Source organism: Taeniopygia guttata, chromosome 23, assembly GCF_048771995.1.
Source record: "Taeniopygia guttata chromosome 23, bTaeGut7.mat, whole genome shotgun sequence".
In the NCBI taxonomy this organism is placed as follows: domain Eukaryota; kingdom Metazoa; phylum Chordata; class Aves; order Passeriformes; family Estrildidae; genus Taeniopygia; species Taeniopygia guttata.
Window position 1 is genome coordinate 2,251,132 of NC_133048.1, and position 19,365 is coordinate 2,270,496.

The following is a 19,365-nucleotide window of genomic DNA, read 5'->3' on the forward strand; positions in this document are numbered from 1 at the left end:
ACGGGTCACCCCAGTCCCTGGCAGCATGTGGCAAGCACATTTCTCTCCCTCTCAGGATTTTTCATAGAGGAGCACAGAGGAAAGAAAGAGAAAATTTCTATTTCTGCTCCTTGTTTTTCCTGTGTGGAATGTGTTTGGAGAATTGTTTCCCTGGGGTGATTGCTTGGTTGGATTCTGGTGAGGATTGTTTGAACCTGATGGCCAATCCAACCCACCTGGGGCTGGACTAGAGAGAGGGTCACGAGTTGTGTTAGAGATAGGGAAAGTAGTGTGCAGTTTTAGTATCTTCCTTTTTATATAGTATATTAATGTTTTTAGCATAGTTATAATAAAGAAATCATTCAGCCTTCTGAACTGAGTCAGACATCGTCATTTCTTCCCATTGGGTTCGCCTGCATTTACAATATCAGCACACTGAGCACGACCTGCCCCTCACCCACGGGAGCTCAGCGCTCCAGGAAAGGATCAGGGACCATCCTAAAGGATGTTCCTCCTCGAGCTCCGAATCCTCGGGGTGCCAGGACAGGGCTGCCCTCCCCGGTACGGAGAGGAGCAGGCACTGCATGTCCTGGGGGTGAAAATCCCTCGAAACACCCCAGATTAGGACAGGGCAGTGTGGCTGCCCCTGTGGCACCCTGAGGTCCCTCCCGTGTCCCACATGAGACGCACGGACACCACCACGGACAGCCAGGAGATCCTTGGCACCCTGCTGCCACCCGCCTCGGGGCACTGAGCAGCTCAGCCCCCTCCTGCCCCACCTCAGGGGGAACCCCTCGGAATGCCAGGCTCCAAATCCCCCGGGCTCCAGCACAAAATCTCACAGACATCCAGGAGGAGCCCAGAGTTCACCAGGAGAAAGGATGGAAAGGATTTCCCCAGGCAGCAGCACCGCTGACAGGGCACGGGGCGCGTTCCAACACCTCCCTAAGAGGGACTGCAGAGGATGGAGGGATGCCAACAGCACCCGGAGCACCCCAGCGCAGGGTGGGCACCACAACCGTGCCAAGCCACCCTTCTCATCCACCCTGAGACGTCCTACAACGCATTCTCTCTGTCCCCACCCGCCTGGGCAGCGCACCAGCGGTGTCACCACCGGTGTCGCCGGTGTCCCCCGTACCTGGGCAGGTGGCGGTGTTGTTGCAGGTGCGGGTCTCCCGGAGCAGCCCGCTGCACAGCGTCCCGTAGGGAGAGGAGACGCAGGAGCGCGTCCGCACCTGGGAGCCCTGGCCGCAGGTCAGCGAGCAAACGCTCCACTGCGACCACTCCTCCGCAGCGGGGTCCCCTGCGGGGGACAGCGAGCCTCAGAGGGGACAGGGACAGGGGACACGCCACCAGTGCGGCCCCGCAAGCGGACAGGGAGATGGGTGGGTGGCAGAGGTGGGTGTAGGGGTGAGGGTTTGAGGGTGACAGGGGTGGCACGGAGGGTGTCAGGGAGGTGAGGCTGCGGATGGGGCTGGAGAAGGGATTGGGGCGCGGGGTGGCAGCTGGTGTGAGGGACAGGAGGGGCTGGCAGGGCTGGCAGGGCGGGCAGGGTGGGCAGTGGGCAGCACAGACAGGGTGAGCAGGGCAGGGTGGGCAGTGGGCAGCATGGACAGGGTGGGCAGAGTGGGCAGGGTGGGCAGCACAGACAGAACAGACAGGGGGAATGGGGTGGACAGAGTGGTCAGTGGGCAGTACGGACAGGGTGACCAGGGCAGGGTGGGCAGTGGGCAGCACGGACAGGGTGACCAGGGCAGGGTGGGCAGTGGGCAGCACAAATGGGGTGAGTGGGGTGGACAGGGTGGGCAGCGGGCAGCATGGGCAGGACAGACAGGGTGGGCAGCCATGGACAGGGTGAGCAACACAGGCAGCACGGGCAGTCATGGACAGGGTGGGCAGCGTGGGCAGTGTGTGCGTGGTGGGCAGCACAGACAGGGTGGGCAGCACAAGGTGGGCAGCACAGACAGGGTGGGCAGCGTGGGCACCATGGGCAGCCCTCCGCAGCTCCCTCCCCCCGGCCCCTCACACGCTGACATTTCCAACAAGCGGCTCTTATTAAGGTTGATGGTGTCTCTGAGGCTCTTGGACAGCCCAGCAGCGGAGCCCATCCGTTTAAATTCCACGGGGATAGAGGGGGGAGGGCTCCAAAGGGCTCCGTTTGTCCTGCAGACAGGCAGGACACGGGCTCCATGTCACCCGCGGGGGTGACAACGTGTGGGGGTCACACGGGCACCCCGAGACTGCACAGGGTGACCCAGGAGCTGCCGGTGGGGCAGGAGCCCCGTGAGTGTGGCCGGAATTCTGCATGCCAGGCACACGGAGCAGAGCCGGGCCCATCCATCTCCTGCTCGCCTCCGAGCCCTCCGCCCATAAATCAGGGAGGCTGGGGAGGGGGGAGCAGCACGCTCCAATTACCCAGATGGATTTGCCAAATAAATACATTTGAACGAAACAATTAATAGATTTTTTTTTCTTTTTTTTTTTTTTTTCGCTTCTGCTTTACAACCCTCGGAGGGAAGTGCAGAGGGAAAAAATATATAAATGGAGCAAATTAAGGCAGTCCGTGGGCAGGGAGCTAAAGGGACTCGCTCCATCTCTGTCACCCCTGCCCAGGGGAATGAGCCTGGTGTCACCAGTGTCCCCCTGCCTGTTCCTGGTACCTGTCTGGGCCATGTAGACCCCGGGTTCATCCGCTGACCGTGGCCACTGGGTCTTCACCTTCTGGTTCTCCTCGACCGCATTGCCTAGGAGAGAGAAATGCCCAAATGAGAGTGGGCAAGGGACAGGGATGGGGACAGGGATGGGGACAGCCCAGCGTGGGACATTTCAGGGGGGTACAGAGATGCCCGTCCCCACGCTGACACCGCTGAGAGCATCACTGAGCACACTCCCAACACCCCAACCGTGTCACAGCCACCCCAAAATGTCCCAGGGCTGGCAGCTGGACCCCAGCGCGGGGTGGCACGTCCCTGGCGCAGGCAGGGCGCCCGTGTCCCCACCGTGCCAGGCGGAGGTGCTCTCCCGTCCCCACTTATCAGCTCGCTGCAGTGAGGTGGCACAAATTTATGGCTCGGCTCACCAAAAATAACAAGTGATCCATCAAGAGCACTTGGCGTGAAATGAACTGGCATGTGCGGGGCCCGGCGGGGGACGCGTCCCCCAGGCCACCAGAGAGACTCCTGTCCCCAAATCTGGGCCCTGGAGCTCCTGTGGTTCATCCCAGCTGCTCCTGCTGGATGTGCCACGGGGGACAGAGGGACAGAGGCGCCACAGCGATGTCACCCCCCAAATTGCTGTCGCTTCAGTGCTGTGACAGCAGGAGAGCAGGCAGGGAGGGCACAACCTGCCACCAAACACAGCGCTGTCCCCAAGGGATGGAGGAGAGGCGGCATGGGGACACCTGGCACTGCTTTGGGCACATGGCGGCTCCCACCGGGACGCCGAGTGGGGACACCCAGCCCCAGGCAGGGAGCACAGCCTGCTCTGGCACTGGCTGTGTGTCCAAAAGCCCCAAATTTACCGAGTTTTGCCTTAACTCGGGGTAACCCTTCAGGGCTCCCCGCTGGCACCCTCAGATCCTGCCCATGGACATCCCACTCCAGAATTCCCGCTGGCATGGGAGACACAGCGGGACCTGGGGACACCGAGGGGATGCCCAGCGGGGTCTGTGGGGCCACCGGGCTGAATCCCCCACAGGGCCACCCCGCTCTGGGAGCGCCACAGCAGAATCACACGCGGCACGGCGGGAGCCTGGGGAAAACCATAAATCCCGAGGATATACGAGGGCGTTCTCCCCGGCTGTGTTCGACAGAGACACCAAATTCAATTTCCTTCGGAGAGCGTTAAATCCTCACCTGTCACTGCCGAGAGGCTGCAGCCAACCCTGACACGCACCCCACCCTGCCCGGGGGTCCCCCCAGCACCCCAGCACAGCACAGCTGCTGGGGGCAAGGATGAGATGTGATTTTGGGGACGCCAGGGGTGTTCTTTGGGGACCTCAAGGTGAATCCCAAGGCTGGTGGTGTCCTTGTCCCAGCAGCACCTCACTGGTGGTTGATTTCTGAGCAGGGACGGGTTTGGGGTGAGGGAAACCCAAAATTTGAACTGCTTGGCCTCGACACAGCAGGGTCACCCAGAGGCCATATAAAAGAGGGGGGGTCACACCTTTGGGGGTCTTTAGAGGGGAGCAGCAGGGCTGAATGCACCCAAAGCCACCCCACAAAACCCCAAACCACCCACATGCCTCCAACCCCACCCCCGAATCCCCCCGGGGGGATGACGCGGGCGCCGGGGACCCCGGGGTCAGCGCTGTGGGGAGGCTTTGGGTGGGCGCCAGCCCCACGTCGCTGCGGCGCAGGAGCCGCTGAGATCAGCGCTGGGCGCCCGCCAAGCCTGGGCTCACAGGCGCCATTCAGCCCCCCGGCCCCGGTGCCACCATCCCCCTGAAAGGCGACCATTCTCCACCCGGGGGGAGGCCAGGTGGGAGCTGGGACCCCCCCCGGCCGCATGAAGGGCGCTCTGTGCTGGGCCCCGCGGCTCAGCGCGGTGACACCCGGGGGGGACGGCGGCAGCGGCGTGGCGCGAGGCGGCGTGTCACCCCCGTGGCTCTGGCACTCCGGGCGCTCCAGCCTTTAATTGGATGTCAAATGGAATTTGGAGAGGGAGACGGAGTTTGCAGCCGGAGAGGCGGAATGTGACACTGAGCCCTGCCAGCTCTGCAGGGACACCCCTGGCCAGTGCCCTGTGCCAGGCTCGGGGGAAATAACCCTGCAGAACCAACCTTGGGGACGGGCTGGGTCTCCTGGAGGAGCCATCCCATCCTGGATCCCAGTTCTCAATCCTCTCTTGGATCCCAGTTCTCCATCCCATCCTGGATCCCAGTTCTCCATCCCATCCTGGATCCCAATTCTCCATCCCATCCTGGATCCCAGTTCTCCATCCCATCCTGGATCCAATTCTCCATCATGGATCCCAGTTCTCCATCCCGTCCTGGATCCAAATTCTCCATCCCATCCTGGATCCCAATTCTGAATCCCATCCTGGATCCCAGTTCTCCATCCCATCCTGGATCCCAATTCTCCATCCCATCCTGCATCCCAATTCTGTATCCCATCCTGGATCCCAATTCTCCATCCTGGATCCAAATTCTCCATCCTGGATCCGAATTTTCCATCCTGCATCCCAATTCTCCCTCCCATCCTGGATGCAATTCTCCATCCTGGATCCCAATTCTCCATCCCATTCTGGATCCCAATTCTCCATCCTGGATCCCAATTCTCTATCCCATCCTGGATCCCAATTCTCAATCCCATCCTGGATCCCAATTCTCAATCCCATCCTGGATCCCAATTCTCCATCCTGGATCTGAATTCTCCATCCTGGATCCTGCTTCTCCATCCCATCCTGGATCCCAGTTCTCCATCCCGTCCTGGATCCCAATTCTCCATCCCATCCTGCATCCCAATTTTCCGTCCCATCCTGCATCCCAATTCTGAATCCCATTCTGGATCCCAATTCTCCATCCTGGATCCCAATTCTCAATCCCATCCTGCATCCCAATTCTGAATCCCATTGTGGATCCCAATTCTCCATCCTGGATCTGAATTCTCCATCCTGGATCCTGCTTCTCCATCCCATCCTGGATCCTGCTTCTCCATCCCATCCTGGATCCTGCTTCTCCATCCCATCATGGATCCCAATTCTCCATCCTGGATCCAAATTCTCCATCCCATCCTGCATCCCAATTCTGAATCCCATTGTGGATCCCAATTCTCCATCCTGGATCTGAATTCTCCATCCTGGATCCTGCTTCTCCATCCCATTCTGGATCCCAATTTTCCATCCCATCCTGGATCCCAGTTCTCCATCATGGATCCCAATTCTCAATCCCATCCTGGATCCCAATTCTCAACCCCATCCTGCATCCCAATTCTGAATCCCATTGTGGATCCCAATTCTCCATCCTGGATCCCAATTCTCCATCCCATTCTGGATCCCAATTCTCCATCCTGGATCCCGTTTCTCCGTCCCATCCCACGGCAGGTGCCGCCCCTCGGGCACGGGCTGAGCCAGGCTGACCTTGGGGCCGCCACCTGAGTTCTTCATCCCCCACGGGGAGTGGCATTCAAATGGGGGGAGAAAAGAAACAAAACGTGAAAAAAACACCCATAAAAAACGAAATCAGCTCAAGCAGCTCCCGTCGGGATGAGGCGATTTAGAGCCCTGCAGCTGTAAGGGACCGGGGATTTAGTGGGGGATCTGCCCTAATGGCATTTAGCTCCTGAAATAAACGCTAAAACCCAATGAAATTATCTCTACACCCCCGGCCCGGCCCTGCCCCGCCGCCTGATCTGCCGGATAAAAGTCCCCACACAGCCCAGCTGGGCATTGCTCCTACCCTGAGGCTGCTGGAGGGAAAACATCTGGCCAGATGTGTCCCGAAATCCCCAGGGCAGCAGCAGGGCAGGGCAGGATCGCGGTGCTGGCGGCTGCTCCATCCTCAGCCGTTCCCACAATCCCGGAACGAGCAAATGGCCTCGTTCCTCCTGCTTAACATCCTGCCCGCAATGCCAAGCGCCCGGGCCGCACACTCAAGGGTAATTTGCCACGGCAAAGGGTCATTTTACCTGCAAATTGCTTCCCACGTCTCCACCGAGGCGCGCCCAGTTGGCTCCTGCTCCTGCCCCGTGCCAGCGAGGCGGCGAGCCAGGCCAGGGGTGTGCCAGAGCAGCCGTGGCATCAGCCCTGGCAGCACCAGGGTCACCGTGGTGTTCCCGGGGGTGGCCGGGCCACGGCAAGGGCAGAGAAAGGTGGAGCTCCACGGGTTTGAACTCATCCGGATTCCCTGCTCCATGCCCAGTGCCCAGCTGGCACCATCCTGCCCTGGGAGTGGGCTCAGGCAGGATTCATCCATCCCATGGATTCCCTGCTCCAAGCACAGCTCCCTCCTGCTCTAAATTGTGTGCACAGACAGGATTCATCCATCCCATGGATTCCCTGCTCCATGCCCAACCTCCAGCTGGCACCAATCCTACCCCAGCAGTGTGCATGGGCAGGATCCATCCATTTCACATTCCCTGCTCCGTGCCCAGTGCTCCTGGCACCCTCCAGCCCCTGGATCCATCCATTTCACATTCCCTGCTCCGTGCCCACTGCCCCACTGGCACCTCCAGCCTCAAAATCCATCCATTTCACATTCCCTGCTCCGTGCCCAGCGCTCCACTGGCACCTCCAGCCCCTGGATCCATCCATTTCACATTCCCTGCTCCATTCCCAGTGCCCTACTGGCGCCTCCAGCCTCAAAATCATTTCCTGATCCATTCCCAGTGCCCCACCGGCACCTCCAGCCTCAAAATCATTCCCTGCTCCATTCCCAGCGCTCCACTGGCACCTCCAGCCTCAAAATCCATCCATTTCACCATTCCCTCCTCCATGCCCAGCTCCCAGCTGGCACTTCCCAGTCCCACAGAGCTCACACCAACCTGATCTCTCCACTGCCCAACTCCCACCACCCCCATTCCCCGTGGACCACGCACAGGCAGAACCCACCCATGCCACGAGCAGCACCCAGCGACCCCCAACCCCGCACGGGGGGTCCATCCCCGCTGCCCACTCACCGTGGGGCACCTCGGGCAGGTCGAGCTCGTTGGCATCGGGGGAGCGCAGCTCGGTGGGGCAGCAGTCGGGGGCGGCGGGCGCGGGGGTGGGCGCGGGCACCGGGGCCCGGCTGCCGCCGCGCCGGGGCACCGGAGCGCTCTCGGCCTGGCAGCTGCAACCGGCGTGGGTGAAGCCGCAGCGGCGGGCACCGGGAGCCTGCAGGCACTCCTCGAGCCAGCGGCACAGCACGCTGCAGGTGAACTGGCTGGAGTTGTTGTTGTTGATGAGCAGCACCTCCACGAAGCGGAATTCCAGCGCTTGCGGCTCCAGCAGCCGCGGCGCCGCCTCGGGTTCGGCCGCCAGGCACAGCTGCACGAAGTTCTTGTCGAAGTGCAGGAAGGTGAAGGGCCCCGCGCCTTCGCACAGCTCCAGCTCGGCTTCCTCGTCCTCCTCCTCCTCCTCCTGCTGCTGCTCGGGGCGGTGGGCGGGCGCGGGGCTGGGCTCGGCCCGGGGGTCGCAGGTGTAGTTGGCCAGGTAGTGGTCGAGCGGCAGCACCATGGGCGAGAAGTGGGTGCAGACCTGCTCCTCCCGGTTGAAGCGGAGGTAGAGCGAGTACTTGGTGGGGTCGGGGTTCTCCAGGGTCCAGGAGCAGCCGGAGGAGATGGTGGGGAACAGGTCCTTGAGGGAGAAGGAGCCGTAGAGGACGCCCGAGGCCAGGGCGGAGCAGGCGCTGGGAGCCGGGTCGAAGCCCCGCGTGAGCCACAGGACAGACGATATCACAGCCAGTAAGAGGGGACCAGCAGCGGTCATCCTATGGCATTTGCCCTGCGGACACACAGACGGACACACGGACACAGGTTTACCCAGTGGAGCCGAGCTGGGGGTCAGCAGCCTGCCCTGAGCCCCGCTGGTGTGGGAGCAGCGTCCCGCTTACCCCATGTGGTTCGTGTCCTCACCCGGTCCCTGTCCCCACCTTGCGGGGTTACAGGGGACCCCTCGCTGTGCCAATGAGTCCCCGAGTTGGGGTTTCTGCAGCACAGAGCGAGAACTTCACCCCAAAAGCACCAGAGCAGAGACGCAGCCCCACAGATCCCCCCGACCCTCTGCTCACCCCCCTCCACGAGCTGGCCAAGCACAGCCTGGGCGTGGAGCCACCAAACAACTCCAGACAGGGCTACAAAACCCCTCGGAGCTCCTTCTGGTGCCCTGGAGCACGGTGGGCACAGGCTGGCAGCTCTGGGGGTGCACGGTGCCACCCCGGCAGCGTGGTGTCCCCACATCCGTCCTAAGAGCCGGGCACAGGGTGAGCAGTCGGTACAGATGTCTTGGATACCTCTCTGGGAATGCAGAGCATCACCATGAACGGCTTTTTAATAGCTCATTAATAAAATAATGCATGCCGTGGCCTTATTAAGCGAGCCCTGGAGCGCCGAGCCCGCCGTGCACGTGTCAGCATCAGCGGTGGCAAGGGGACAGCCCTGGGGACAGCAGGGGACATCCAGGAGGTGGCCACAGGGCCAGATGCCACGGCAGAGGTTGATTTTTAAATCGCTGAGGTCGCCGCTCGCCTCCGCCCAGCCGTGTGCTGGGGATGCCGAGCTTGGCACGGCACGGGGGATGCTCCTCCTCGCCCTCAAATAGTAAATCCTGCCCCCAAATCACCCTCAAACAGCGAATCCTGCCCCCAAAACACCCTCAAATAGTAAATCCTGCCCCCAAACCACCTTCAAATAGTAAATCCTGCCCTCAAACTACTCTCAAACACCAAATCCTGCTCCTGAACCACTCCCAAACACCAAATCCTGCCCCCAAACCACCCTCAAACACCAAATCCTGGTCCAAAACCACCCTCAAACACCAAATCCTGCTCCTGCACCACTCCCAAACACCAAATCCTGCCCCCAAACCACCCTCAAACCCCAAATCCTGCCCCCAAACCACCCTCAAACACCAAATGCTGGTCCAGAACCACCCTCAAACACCAAATCCTGGTCCAGAACCACTCCCAAACACCAAATCCTGGTCCAGAACCACCCTCAAACACCAAATCCTGCCCCCAAACCACCCTCAAACCCCAAATCCTGCTCCCGAAGCACCCCCGGCCCAGGTGCTGGTACTGGGGCATTCCCCAGCTCATCGGGAGGGACACGGAGCCTTGGCCGAGCCTGTGCTGGAGCCACTCCGGGGACATGAAAGCGCTAAAAATATCCCGATTCTCATGCAACAGGCTGGCACTGGCTCCTGCAGCACCGGGGGGGGCTCGGGGCTGGCATTGCCCCTTCCAGGGCACCGGGAGAGGGGCTGGGATGGAGCCAGCGGGAGCAGCCCGGATCTCCCCGGTGCCAGCAGGGGGATGTGGAGGAAAAGAAAACCTCCGCTTTTCCAGAGGAAAACCCTCCGGTTCCTCTGGGCTCCAGGAAATGCAACAGGAGAGGCCCAAAACACCGAATTGCAGCTGCAGCCGGAGCGGGGAGGACCACGGGCATCCCCCAGCGGGGCTACCGGAGAGGCCACCGAGGGTCTGGGGTCCCCCGGAGAGTCGCGGCCCCTCCGCTGCTCCGGGAGAGGCGGGAGTGGGGGCAGGGAGGAGGAGGAGGAAGAGGAGGGAGAGGAGGAGGAGGAGGGAGAGGAGAGAGGAGGAGGTCAGGCAGGGACACGCTGCTGCTCTGCAGCGAGCTCCTGGGGCTCCCGCAGCCTGGCAGGGACACAAGATGGTGCTTGCTTCCCTCGCCCGGGAGCAGCGAGCAGGGAGGCTCCGGCAGCAGCATCCATCCATCCATCCATCTATCCATCCATCCATCCATCCATCCATCCATCCATCCATCCATCCATCCATCCATCCATCCACCCTCCATCCATCCCGCCCGCTGCAAGGCTCGGGGATGGACAGACCCCACTCCTCACCTCTCCAGACATTCATGATCCAGCTGTTCTGGGCTCTGGGCTATGGGGAGCTTCCTCCCGGCCCCAAAACCTCCGGGCTGCGGCTGCCCCGGAGCCCGGCACGGCTGCACCGGAGCTGCCGGAGCCTCCCCGCAGCTCCCGAGCCTCCGGAGCCGCCGCCGCTGCTGCTGCAGTGAAAATATTTCACCGAGCTGCGAGGGGGCCCAGGAGATGTTTAACATCTGGCCCAGCGAGTCACCCGGCGGGAGCTACCGGGGGTCACCTCACCCGCACCCTGCAGCGGTACCGGGGCACGGCCGCCTTGGCATCACCCCCGCTGCCTCCAAAACCGCCTGCATTCCTGCGGGATGAGCCGTGACCGCATCCCGGCAGCGCTGCCGGGTCCCTGGGGGCAGCTGGTGACCACCCAGGGGTGCCCTGCACCCCGCTGGGGACGGCGATGTCACCCGGAGCGCGGTGGGCACAGCCTGGCACTCTCGCCCGCCGCAGGCGCCCGCTCCGGCCCCTTCCATCTGCCTTTGTTCCCGCCCGGGCGCAGGGAAGGGGGTGGGTTTAAAGCTTTAATTAAAGCTTTTAAAGAGCCATCACAGAGCTGCGGAGCGGCCGGGCGGGCGGAAGGGACAGCCCCGTTCTCTCCGCGCCGTGTCTCTCCATCGCTGCTGGAATATCGCTCCGGGAAGAGCCGGATCCCAGCGCGGCTCGGCTCCCCCCTCCCGATGCACGAACAGGTTGTTTCCCTGAGGATATTCCTGGATTTTGGCTGCATCCCCATCCAGCTCCAGCATCCCGGCACGGCAGGAGCCCAAATCGTGACCGCGTCCAGTCAGGAAAAGCCAGGGACAACCAACAGTCCCCCCCAAAAATAAAGTGACAAATGGGCAGCACTAAACCCCTCGGCATCAATAATCTGAGAAACCGTTAATGGCAGAGTAAAGGAGATTTTTGACAGGCTGCAAAAAATACAAAATCCATGGGGAAGAAAAGACCTGATCCAGGAAAATTCCTAACATGAGCGTGGCTTAGGATAAAGGAATAAAAAGTAAGGAAGGGCTGGGGCATCCCGGGTGGTTGATCCAGCGTGGAACAACCTCACTTCCCTGCCAAAAGGAGCGGGCTGGCCCCTGGCACGGCACAGCCGGGCGGCTCCATCCCAGGGGATGCCATCCCTGCCCACCCGGAGGTGACAGTGACACCACGAGCAATTCCCACCCCCCTCCAACCCCCAGCATCTCCAGAGGCATCCAGCGACTCCAAATCTGCTCCGAAACACCTCCACGGGGACCCGCAGCACTGAGCTGGGCTGTCCTGAGCCTTCCCAGCCCTTCCCCCCACAGATCAGCCCAAATCCCGGGCAAATCCCGGCTGCAATCCCAACCTCCAGCCCAAATCAGACGGATCCCTGCGTGGCACACGCTTGCACACGCGTGTGCACACCCAGCAGGGCCAGCCACATCCCAGCTGCTTCCAGCCGCTCTGGCACAATTCCCTCAGCGTCCAGGACCACGTTTTCCCTCCTTTCCATGATTCCACGTCTCCTTTCTCCCCCTGGCCTCTCCCGGAGCGGGCAGGCTGGCAGCGGTGCCCAGCTGTAATTAATGGTGCCGCTTTGCCAATGCCTGGCACGGCCTCGCCAGCACTGGCAAGCACAGGCCTCTTTATTTATTTGATTTAACTGCTGTTGGTAAAACTCCGCTCCAAAAGCAACGCCAGGAGACAGCACAGAGAAATCTCCGCCGGCAGTAGGGATTTGCTGTGCCAGGGAACGGCGTGTGCTGCCTCCCCGCCCTGGCCTTGCACAGTTCTGGGGGTCCCTGGAGTCACAGCCCCCACCTCGGTCATCCCATGGCCTCTTCCAAGGAGTTTCTTCCACGTCTTTGGGGTGTGAGTCCCTCTTTTCCATCAGCTCCGTTCTGGAGGTTTGGGAAGGCTCCAAAGTGGGGTTCGGATCCCCAGCGTTGGCGGCAGGATCTGTTCTCATTCCAAAAGGGGATTTTTTTTTGGTTTTGTACCCATCATCTCATCCAGAGCCAGCCCCACCGCGAGACTCCGAGGTGCTCCAGGGGGAGAAGGAACCTGGCTCCATCCCAGCCTTGGAGGACATCAAGAAGGAGCAGCCAGGAGCAGCGCAGGGGGACAGCCCGGCCCTGGTGAGCAGCGAGGAGCTGGAGAGCTTCTGACATTTGGCAGCCGAGGCAGGCGGCCCCGAGCCAGCCCCGTCCCCATTAGAGGACGGGCCCGTGGTAGGAAATGAGTTTGTAGGGCCTCAGTCCAAATTTCCCATGGAGGAGCCTTGAGGCAGCACAGCAGCGTGGGGCTGGAGCGGGGCTGGAGCATCATCTTCCTCCAGGAGAGGGGGAGTCCATCCTGCAGCCCCATCCCAGCTGAAATCCCCACGGGATGTGGGTTTGGCAGCAATGGGGCCGCCCTGGCTGCTGGAAATCCCATCTCACCCCACAGCGGTCAGCAGGAGCTTGGTGCCAGGGCAGAGCTCTCCAGCGGCGGGGAGAGCCGAGCACCCCCGGTGCCACCTCCAGCACGGCAGGGAGAGACTCCAGGCAGAAAATTCCACTGCCAAAGGTCCTTGGAGGCGTTGAGAAGAACCAGAAGGAGCTGGGAAGGGCTGGCAGCGTGTCCCAGCCGGCGCACAGCCCGAATTTGTAGGGTCCTGGCTCCTTGGATCCACGCAGGAGCCGGTGCCGAGGCTGGCTGGGCAATGGGCAGGCCGGGCAGAGGAGCTGCTGCCAGGCTCCGTGCCCTGGCACGGCGGGGCTGGCACTGCCACACGGCCAACTCCACATCCCCACGGAGCCCCGCGGGGAGCAGGGAGCAGACCCTCCCCGCTGAGGAGCAGCCAGGTGACGGTGACGGTGACAGCGACAACAGCCGCGCCACCCCGCTCCTCCCCACGCCAGCCCACGCAGCCGGGTGCCTCCCCACGACCCCCTCAGCTCGGCAAAGGAGGGACAAATGTGTCCCCAAGACAGAGGGACAGAGCTCAGAGCCAGCCCCGTGCCACCAGCGCCACGGACAGACCCCCGGTCACCCCGGGGCCACCTCCCCGCGTCACCGGCGGCCAGCCCAGCCGGCGGTGCCGTGACCTAGAAAAGGGAGAAAAGGGAGAAAAGGGAGAAAAGGGAGAAAAGGGAGAAAAGGGAAGGGTTCTTCACACGCCAGCCCCCCCTGCGCCGCCTGCGGAAAAACCTCCCCGTCCTCAACAAGTGCCCTGCGCGGGCACACGCGTGGGGCACGCCTGGCACCGCTCCGTGCCACCCGCCGGGTGGGGAAGGGCCGCGGGTCCCCCCTCAAAGCCCCGGGTGCCGCCTGCCCGCCGCACGTGCCCGCGGTGGCACACGCTGGGTGCCCACGTGTGCCCTCCCGCACGCCCACGGGTGGCACGGAGCCCCCCGCAGCCCCCCACGCGGGGGTGGGCTGCCAACCCACGCGCCGAGTCCCCAGGGGTGACAACGCGGGGTGACCGTGCCCACCGAGCAGCCACGCTCGCCAGGCTGGCACAATCCACGCGTGTGCCCGCAGCAGGGTGCCCTGCACCCACCCGTGGCCTTGCTGTGTGACACACCGCGCTGCCACACGTGTGCTCAGGGACACGCGTGTGCCCGCGGACACGCGCGCGGCCCCTCCGCCCCGGGGCTGCCGGAGCCGGGCGCTGTTTTAAAGGCGGGGATTGGCACCCCACGGGAGGAAACGGCGCCTCGAGTGGGGCACGGGCGAGCTGAGGGGCACCGGGAGCCCCGGGGAAGCGAGGGGAGAACAAGCAGCGGGGAAGGGGGACCGGCAGGGCGGGAGGAGGAGATGGGCAGCCCCGGGAGAGGAGGGCACCGGCGGCCCCGCGGGAAGCACCGGCAGCTCCGGGCACGCCGCGGCTCTCGGCCAGCCCCGGTACCGAGCCCTCCGCGCCGCCGCAGCCCCGCGCAACTTCCCGGCAGGGCCGGGGCCGCCTCGGGGATGCCGCTGCCCGCCCCGAGCACCGGGCACGGGGCACCGGCGGCCCCAACTCCCGTTCCCGCAGCCCCGCCGCCGGGGCAGGAAAGTTGGCCGCGGTTGGGGTGGGAGCCGGGGAAACGAGCTGGTTGGGGGGGGGTCCCCGGTGGAACCGGGGCTCTGCCAACCGGCAGCACCGGCCGCCGCAGCCCGCATCGGCGGCGAGCTGCCGCCCCCGCTGCGCCGCGCCGGCGGGGAGCGGAGCCGCCGCACCGGGGGAGCGGTGGGGGTGGGGGGTTCAGCGAGAACGGTGCACCGGAGGTGTGTGGGGGGGAGATATCGGTGCACCGGGGAAGGAAGGGGGTCGCGGGCGCGCTTACCTGCGCTCCGTTAGCAGCGCGTGTAGCCCCGGCGCGGCGCGGCGAGCAGCGGGTTGGCCATCCCCGAGCGGCGGCGGCGGCGGCGGCGGTGGCAGCCGGTGCCCGGGCGCGCCCGGGGGAGCGCGGCGGCGGCGGCGGCGGCAGCGCGCGGGGCCGGGAGCGGGAGCGGGGCCGGGAGCGGGGCCGGGAGCGGGGCCGGGAGCGGGCGCGCAGCGCGCCGGGCCCCGGTGGCGGCGGCGGCGGCGGATGCGGTGGGGAGGGGAAGGGAGAGGGGAGGGGAGGGTTGGGGGAGCGGGGGGCGCGGGGGCGGCGGCGGCGCGCGCCGCTCGGGCACTTGCTGCATGCGCCGGGCGCGGGGCGGTGCGGTGACAGCACCGGGCACGGCGGGGACCCCCCCCCCGCACCCCCTTCGCCCCTCTCCTCTCCCCTCTTCTCTCCCCTCTTCTCTCCCCGCTGCGGGGGGAGTGACCCCCGGGCTGCCGCCGCTGCTGCAGCGCTGCGGGGGCGGCGGGGGGCGGGGGGCGCGGTGCACACGCAGGAGGGGTGTGAGAATGTGTGTGAGTGTGTGTGAGTGTGTAAGAGTGTGCGTGTGTGTGCGTGTCCCTGCCCACCCCCCACCCAGCCCTGTCACACGCGTGGAGTGGGTCCTGCACGGCTGGGGAGGGGGGGGGGGTGACAGCGATGGGTGTGCGCAGATTTGCACACGCGTGTGCGAGGCGCGCTGGGCTCTGTGTGTGTGTGTGTGTCCCGTGTGGGTCCCCACACGCGTGCAGGCCTCGGGGAGTTCTGCAGAAATGGGGCTGTGACAAGCACAAACGTGGCGCGAGTGGGGGTGACACGGAGCCCGCCGGACCCCCAGAGCTCGGGGGCCGCAGAGCTGCGGTTTCACACCCAAAGAGGAAACACAGACGGGATAAACTTGAGGATTTCGGTGGTCCGCGGGCCACTGAGCCACTAGCACAGATCCTGCTGCTCGCCAGGAGCTGTGGCTCGCAGGGGACAGGGTGGCACGGCCACCGAGCCCCGGGCGTGCAGGAGGAGCTCAGCGGGATGCGGCACGGCCTGGCTGCCACGCTGCAGCTGGAAATGCAGCACGGTCCCCGCTGCTGCCTGTCCACCTCTGCCGGACTCATCCTGCCCGGCCGGGCTCAGCCTGGTGCCGCTCAGAGCTGTCCCTTGTCCCCTCCATCCGCGCTGGACGCGGTGGATGGAGAGGGCAGGAGGCGCTTCGAGGACAAGCGCTCCGCACCCCGGGGATCTGCGGCTCAGCGCCGGCTCTGATCCCGCCCGGCACCGCTGGAAGGGCAGGATCGCATCCAGCCCAGAGCCTGATGCGGCTCAGCTCCTTCCCTTCCTGGCATTCCCTTTTCCCAGCGCTTCCCGAGGGATCACATCCAGCCCAGAGCCTGATGCGGCTCAGCTCCTTCCCTTCCTGGCATTCCCTTTTCCCAGCGTTTCCCGTGTCCCCGGGTGCCTGCCCCAGCGTCCCCAGGCGGACACGGGCGCCCCGCGGGTCAGGGCCGGGAGAAAGCAAAGCAGCTTTTCGGGCTGAGCTTTATCCCGAGAGGAAAAGCAGCAGGAGCCCCGCCGGAGCTGGAGGATATTCCCGAGCCCGGCTCGGTAAATCCAGCTCAGCGCGGCTCCGTGCCTGAACGATCCCAAAAGCACCGCGGCTCCCTGGGTCATTCCCGGCTGCCGGGAGGGGCTGGAATTGGGGATTTCCAGAGGGATTTCCCACAGCCGCTGCCCTGTGAGGAGCGCGGGATTGGGGTGGGATGCGGGATGCAAGGTGGGATTGGGGTGGGATGCAAGGCGGGATTGGGGTGGGATGCAAAATGGGACTGGGGTGGGATGCAAGGCGGGATTGGGGTGGGATGCAGGATTCAAGGTGGGATTGGGGTGGGATGCAGGATTCAAGGTGGGATTGTTGCAGGATGCAAGGTGGGATTGGGGTGGGATTGGTGTGGAATGCGGGATGCAACGTGGGATGCACTGCAGGATGCACTGCAGGAAAAGATGCAGGATGAGATGCGGGATGCAACATGGGATGCTGTCAGGGATGCAGGATGCAAGGTGGGATTGCTGTGGGATGGGGGATGCACTGCGGGATGCGATGCAGGATGCGATGCAGGATGAGATGCAGGACGAGATGCAGGATGCACTGCAGGATGCAACGTGACATGCGGTGGGGGATGCAGGGTGCACCAGCCTTGCAGTGCGGGTTGCAGTGCAGGATGCAGCGTGGGGGACACGATGCCCATGGGGTGTTCCCTGGAGCTGTGGCACATCCCGGCTCGTGTCACTCTGTCCCACAAGGCCGCCATCCCCCTGCCTCCGGGAGTCCTTCCTGCTCTCTGTGTCCCCTCCCCACCAAGTCCCCTCTGGCCTGGGTGGGCCAAGAGGAGCTGGGGGGCTGCGGTTCTGGGGGGGCTGAGCTGTGGGAGCTGTTACCGGGACAACTGGGAGCTCTCCGGAGCCGCTGCTGCTGCTGCTGCTGCTGCTGCATCCCTGCAAAGCTCCCCCGGCACCGAACCCTCAACCACGGGGTGCTCATCCCTCACCCCCCCAGGAACTGGAGAACCCCCCCAGGGTGTCCCCAGCTGCTCAGGGTGAGGGGTCTGAGCCTTCATCCTCCTCCTCACCGCCGGGAGAGGCTGGGATGTGGGAAAACACCGATTGGGGCCTCTCCAGTGCCTCTCCGGTGCCTCTCCGGTGCCTGAGGATTCGGGGGGCTGGGCGGATTGGGGGGCTGAGCTCCTCGCAGGGTGGAATTAGAGCAGCTCGATGGCAATCAGAGCCGTCCATTAAGGCCACAACCACCCGCCGGGCTGACACGAGGCGCCCGGTGCCGCCGCTGTCGTTAAGGGCCTCAAACGCCGCAGGGACACACCGGGAGAGCCAAACACCGGCTGAACCCCCCCTTGTGCCGGGCAGGGGCTCCCCAGGCAGGCAGCACCGCTGCTTCCAGCGCAGAGCTCTTCTTTCCCCTTCATTTGGCACAGAAATCAAGGCCAGGCAGAGTCAGCGAGGTGGCAGCGGCTGCGTGCCCGGTGAGGGTGCAGGGAAGAGCCGCCCCTGGGTGTGGGGATGCTCCTCCTGCCCCTCTGGGCTCCATCCCCGGGGATTTCCTCCCCAGCCCGAGCAGGGCAGGGAGCGGTGGGTGTCAGCAAGGCGGGAGGGGACGCAGCCGCTTGTCGGAATCGCTTTCCTGTAAAACTCGGTGGAGAATTGCTCCAGCAGGAAAACAAAACCAGCCATAAACAGGGGGGAGTTGGGCTTGAGGGATAATCCGCCCTGATGGGAGCAGGAAAAAAGAGCAAAAATCCAGAAAAAAATCCAGAAAAAAAGAGCAAAAAAAGGTGATGAGAAGCAGAGGAAGGATAAGGCACGGAATAAATTTCACTTTGCGGATTGTTCCGGACTGAGGGCACAGCCAAAAGCCGTTCCCGGGCGGCTCCAGGGCTCAGGAAAATGAATTTCAGCTCAGCATCCCCATCTCGGTATTCCCAGGGGCTGATCCTGCTCCAGCTGTGCCAGGTGAAGCTGTGGCACAGGGCAGGGCAGCACGAAGGGCCCGAGGTGCCAGGCTGGGCACGCTGGGGAGAGATTTGGGGAAAAATTGGAGGAATTTCTGCGGGGTGAGGTGCTGATTTCCCTGCTGGGCCTGTGGGACTGAGCGATGAACACAACACCAGTGGGACCAGTGGGGTTTTTCAGCTCCAGCTCCTTCTTGGGAGATCCCCCCTGCTCCAGAGCAGCCTGGCAGGGAGCAGTGCCACCCTCAGCAGTGCCCAGCCCGGCAGCAGCGGCCGGATCACGCCTGCATTGGAGCAGCCGCTCCAGCAGCGAGGAACTTTGCATAAATATTCATCTCGATTAATAAACATGAGGGCTGCAGAAAGGCCGGCTGCAGCGGCAGCAGCAGCAGGGAGGCAGCGGCTGCTCAGGCCGGCAGGGAGGAGCTCAGCCCCGACACCTGATGGGGTTTGCACAGCAGGAAAAGCCAAAGGTCGGAGGTTGGGGAAGGTTGGATGTTGGGAAAGCACCCGGTCGCCTCCTTTGTCCCCTTGTTAGACAGGTGGTGGCACCTCCCCAGGGGGCTGGAGCGCGGTGAGACCTAAATGGGGACATTGAGAGGCAAGGGAAGGTGGCCTGGTCACCAGCATGGTCACTTGTCACCCCCTGGAACAGCCCCATGGAGGCACAGGGACAGCAGCCAGGCCCTGTCCCCTTTGGGTGTGGCTGCACCGGGATTTGGGGATCCCCAAATCCCCCGTGGCTCCAGAGGGGACATTCAGGGCCAGCTTTGAGCAATGCCAACCCTGGCAGTGAGGACAGTGAGGACAACCCTGGCAGTGAGGACAGGGACATGCCCAGCTCCAGTGGCATCCCCACAGAGGCACAGGGACAGCAGCCTGGTCCTGTCCCCTTTGGGTGTGGCTGCAATGGGATTTTGGGATCCCCAAACCCCAAGTGGCTCTAGGGGGGACATCCAGGGCCAGCTTTGAGCAGTGCCAACCCTGGCAGTGAGGACAGGGACATGCCCAGCTCCAGTGACATCCCCACA

The 19,365-nt window shown here is 63.6% G+C and overlaps 1 protein-coding gene across 8 annotated transcripts in view; it reads right to left on the reverse strand.

The window, feature by feature from the left end:
* Positions 1-14,958, reverse strand: part of ADGRB2 (adhesion G protein-coupled receptor B2) — a 33,367-nt gene extending 18,409 nt beyond the window's left edge. For 6 of the 8 annotated variants that reach the window (XM_072917923.1, XM_072917922.1, XM_041720723.2 and 3 more), the window contains exons 1-4: positions 14,799-14,958; positions 7,596-8,400; positions 2,640-2,723; positions 1,118-1,282 (exon numbers count right to left, since the gene is read on the reverse strand). In XM_072917923.1, coding sequence (XP_072774024.1) covers positions 1,118-1,282; positions 2,640-2,723; positions 7,596-8,385 — 1,039 coding nt within the window. In that variant the 5' untranslated portion in view covers positions 8,386-8,400; positions 14,799-14,958. The other 2 variants (XM_030290273.4, XM_072917918.1) reach the window with 2 other exon arrangements.
* Positions 14,959-19,365: the final 4,407 nt, after the last annotated feature.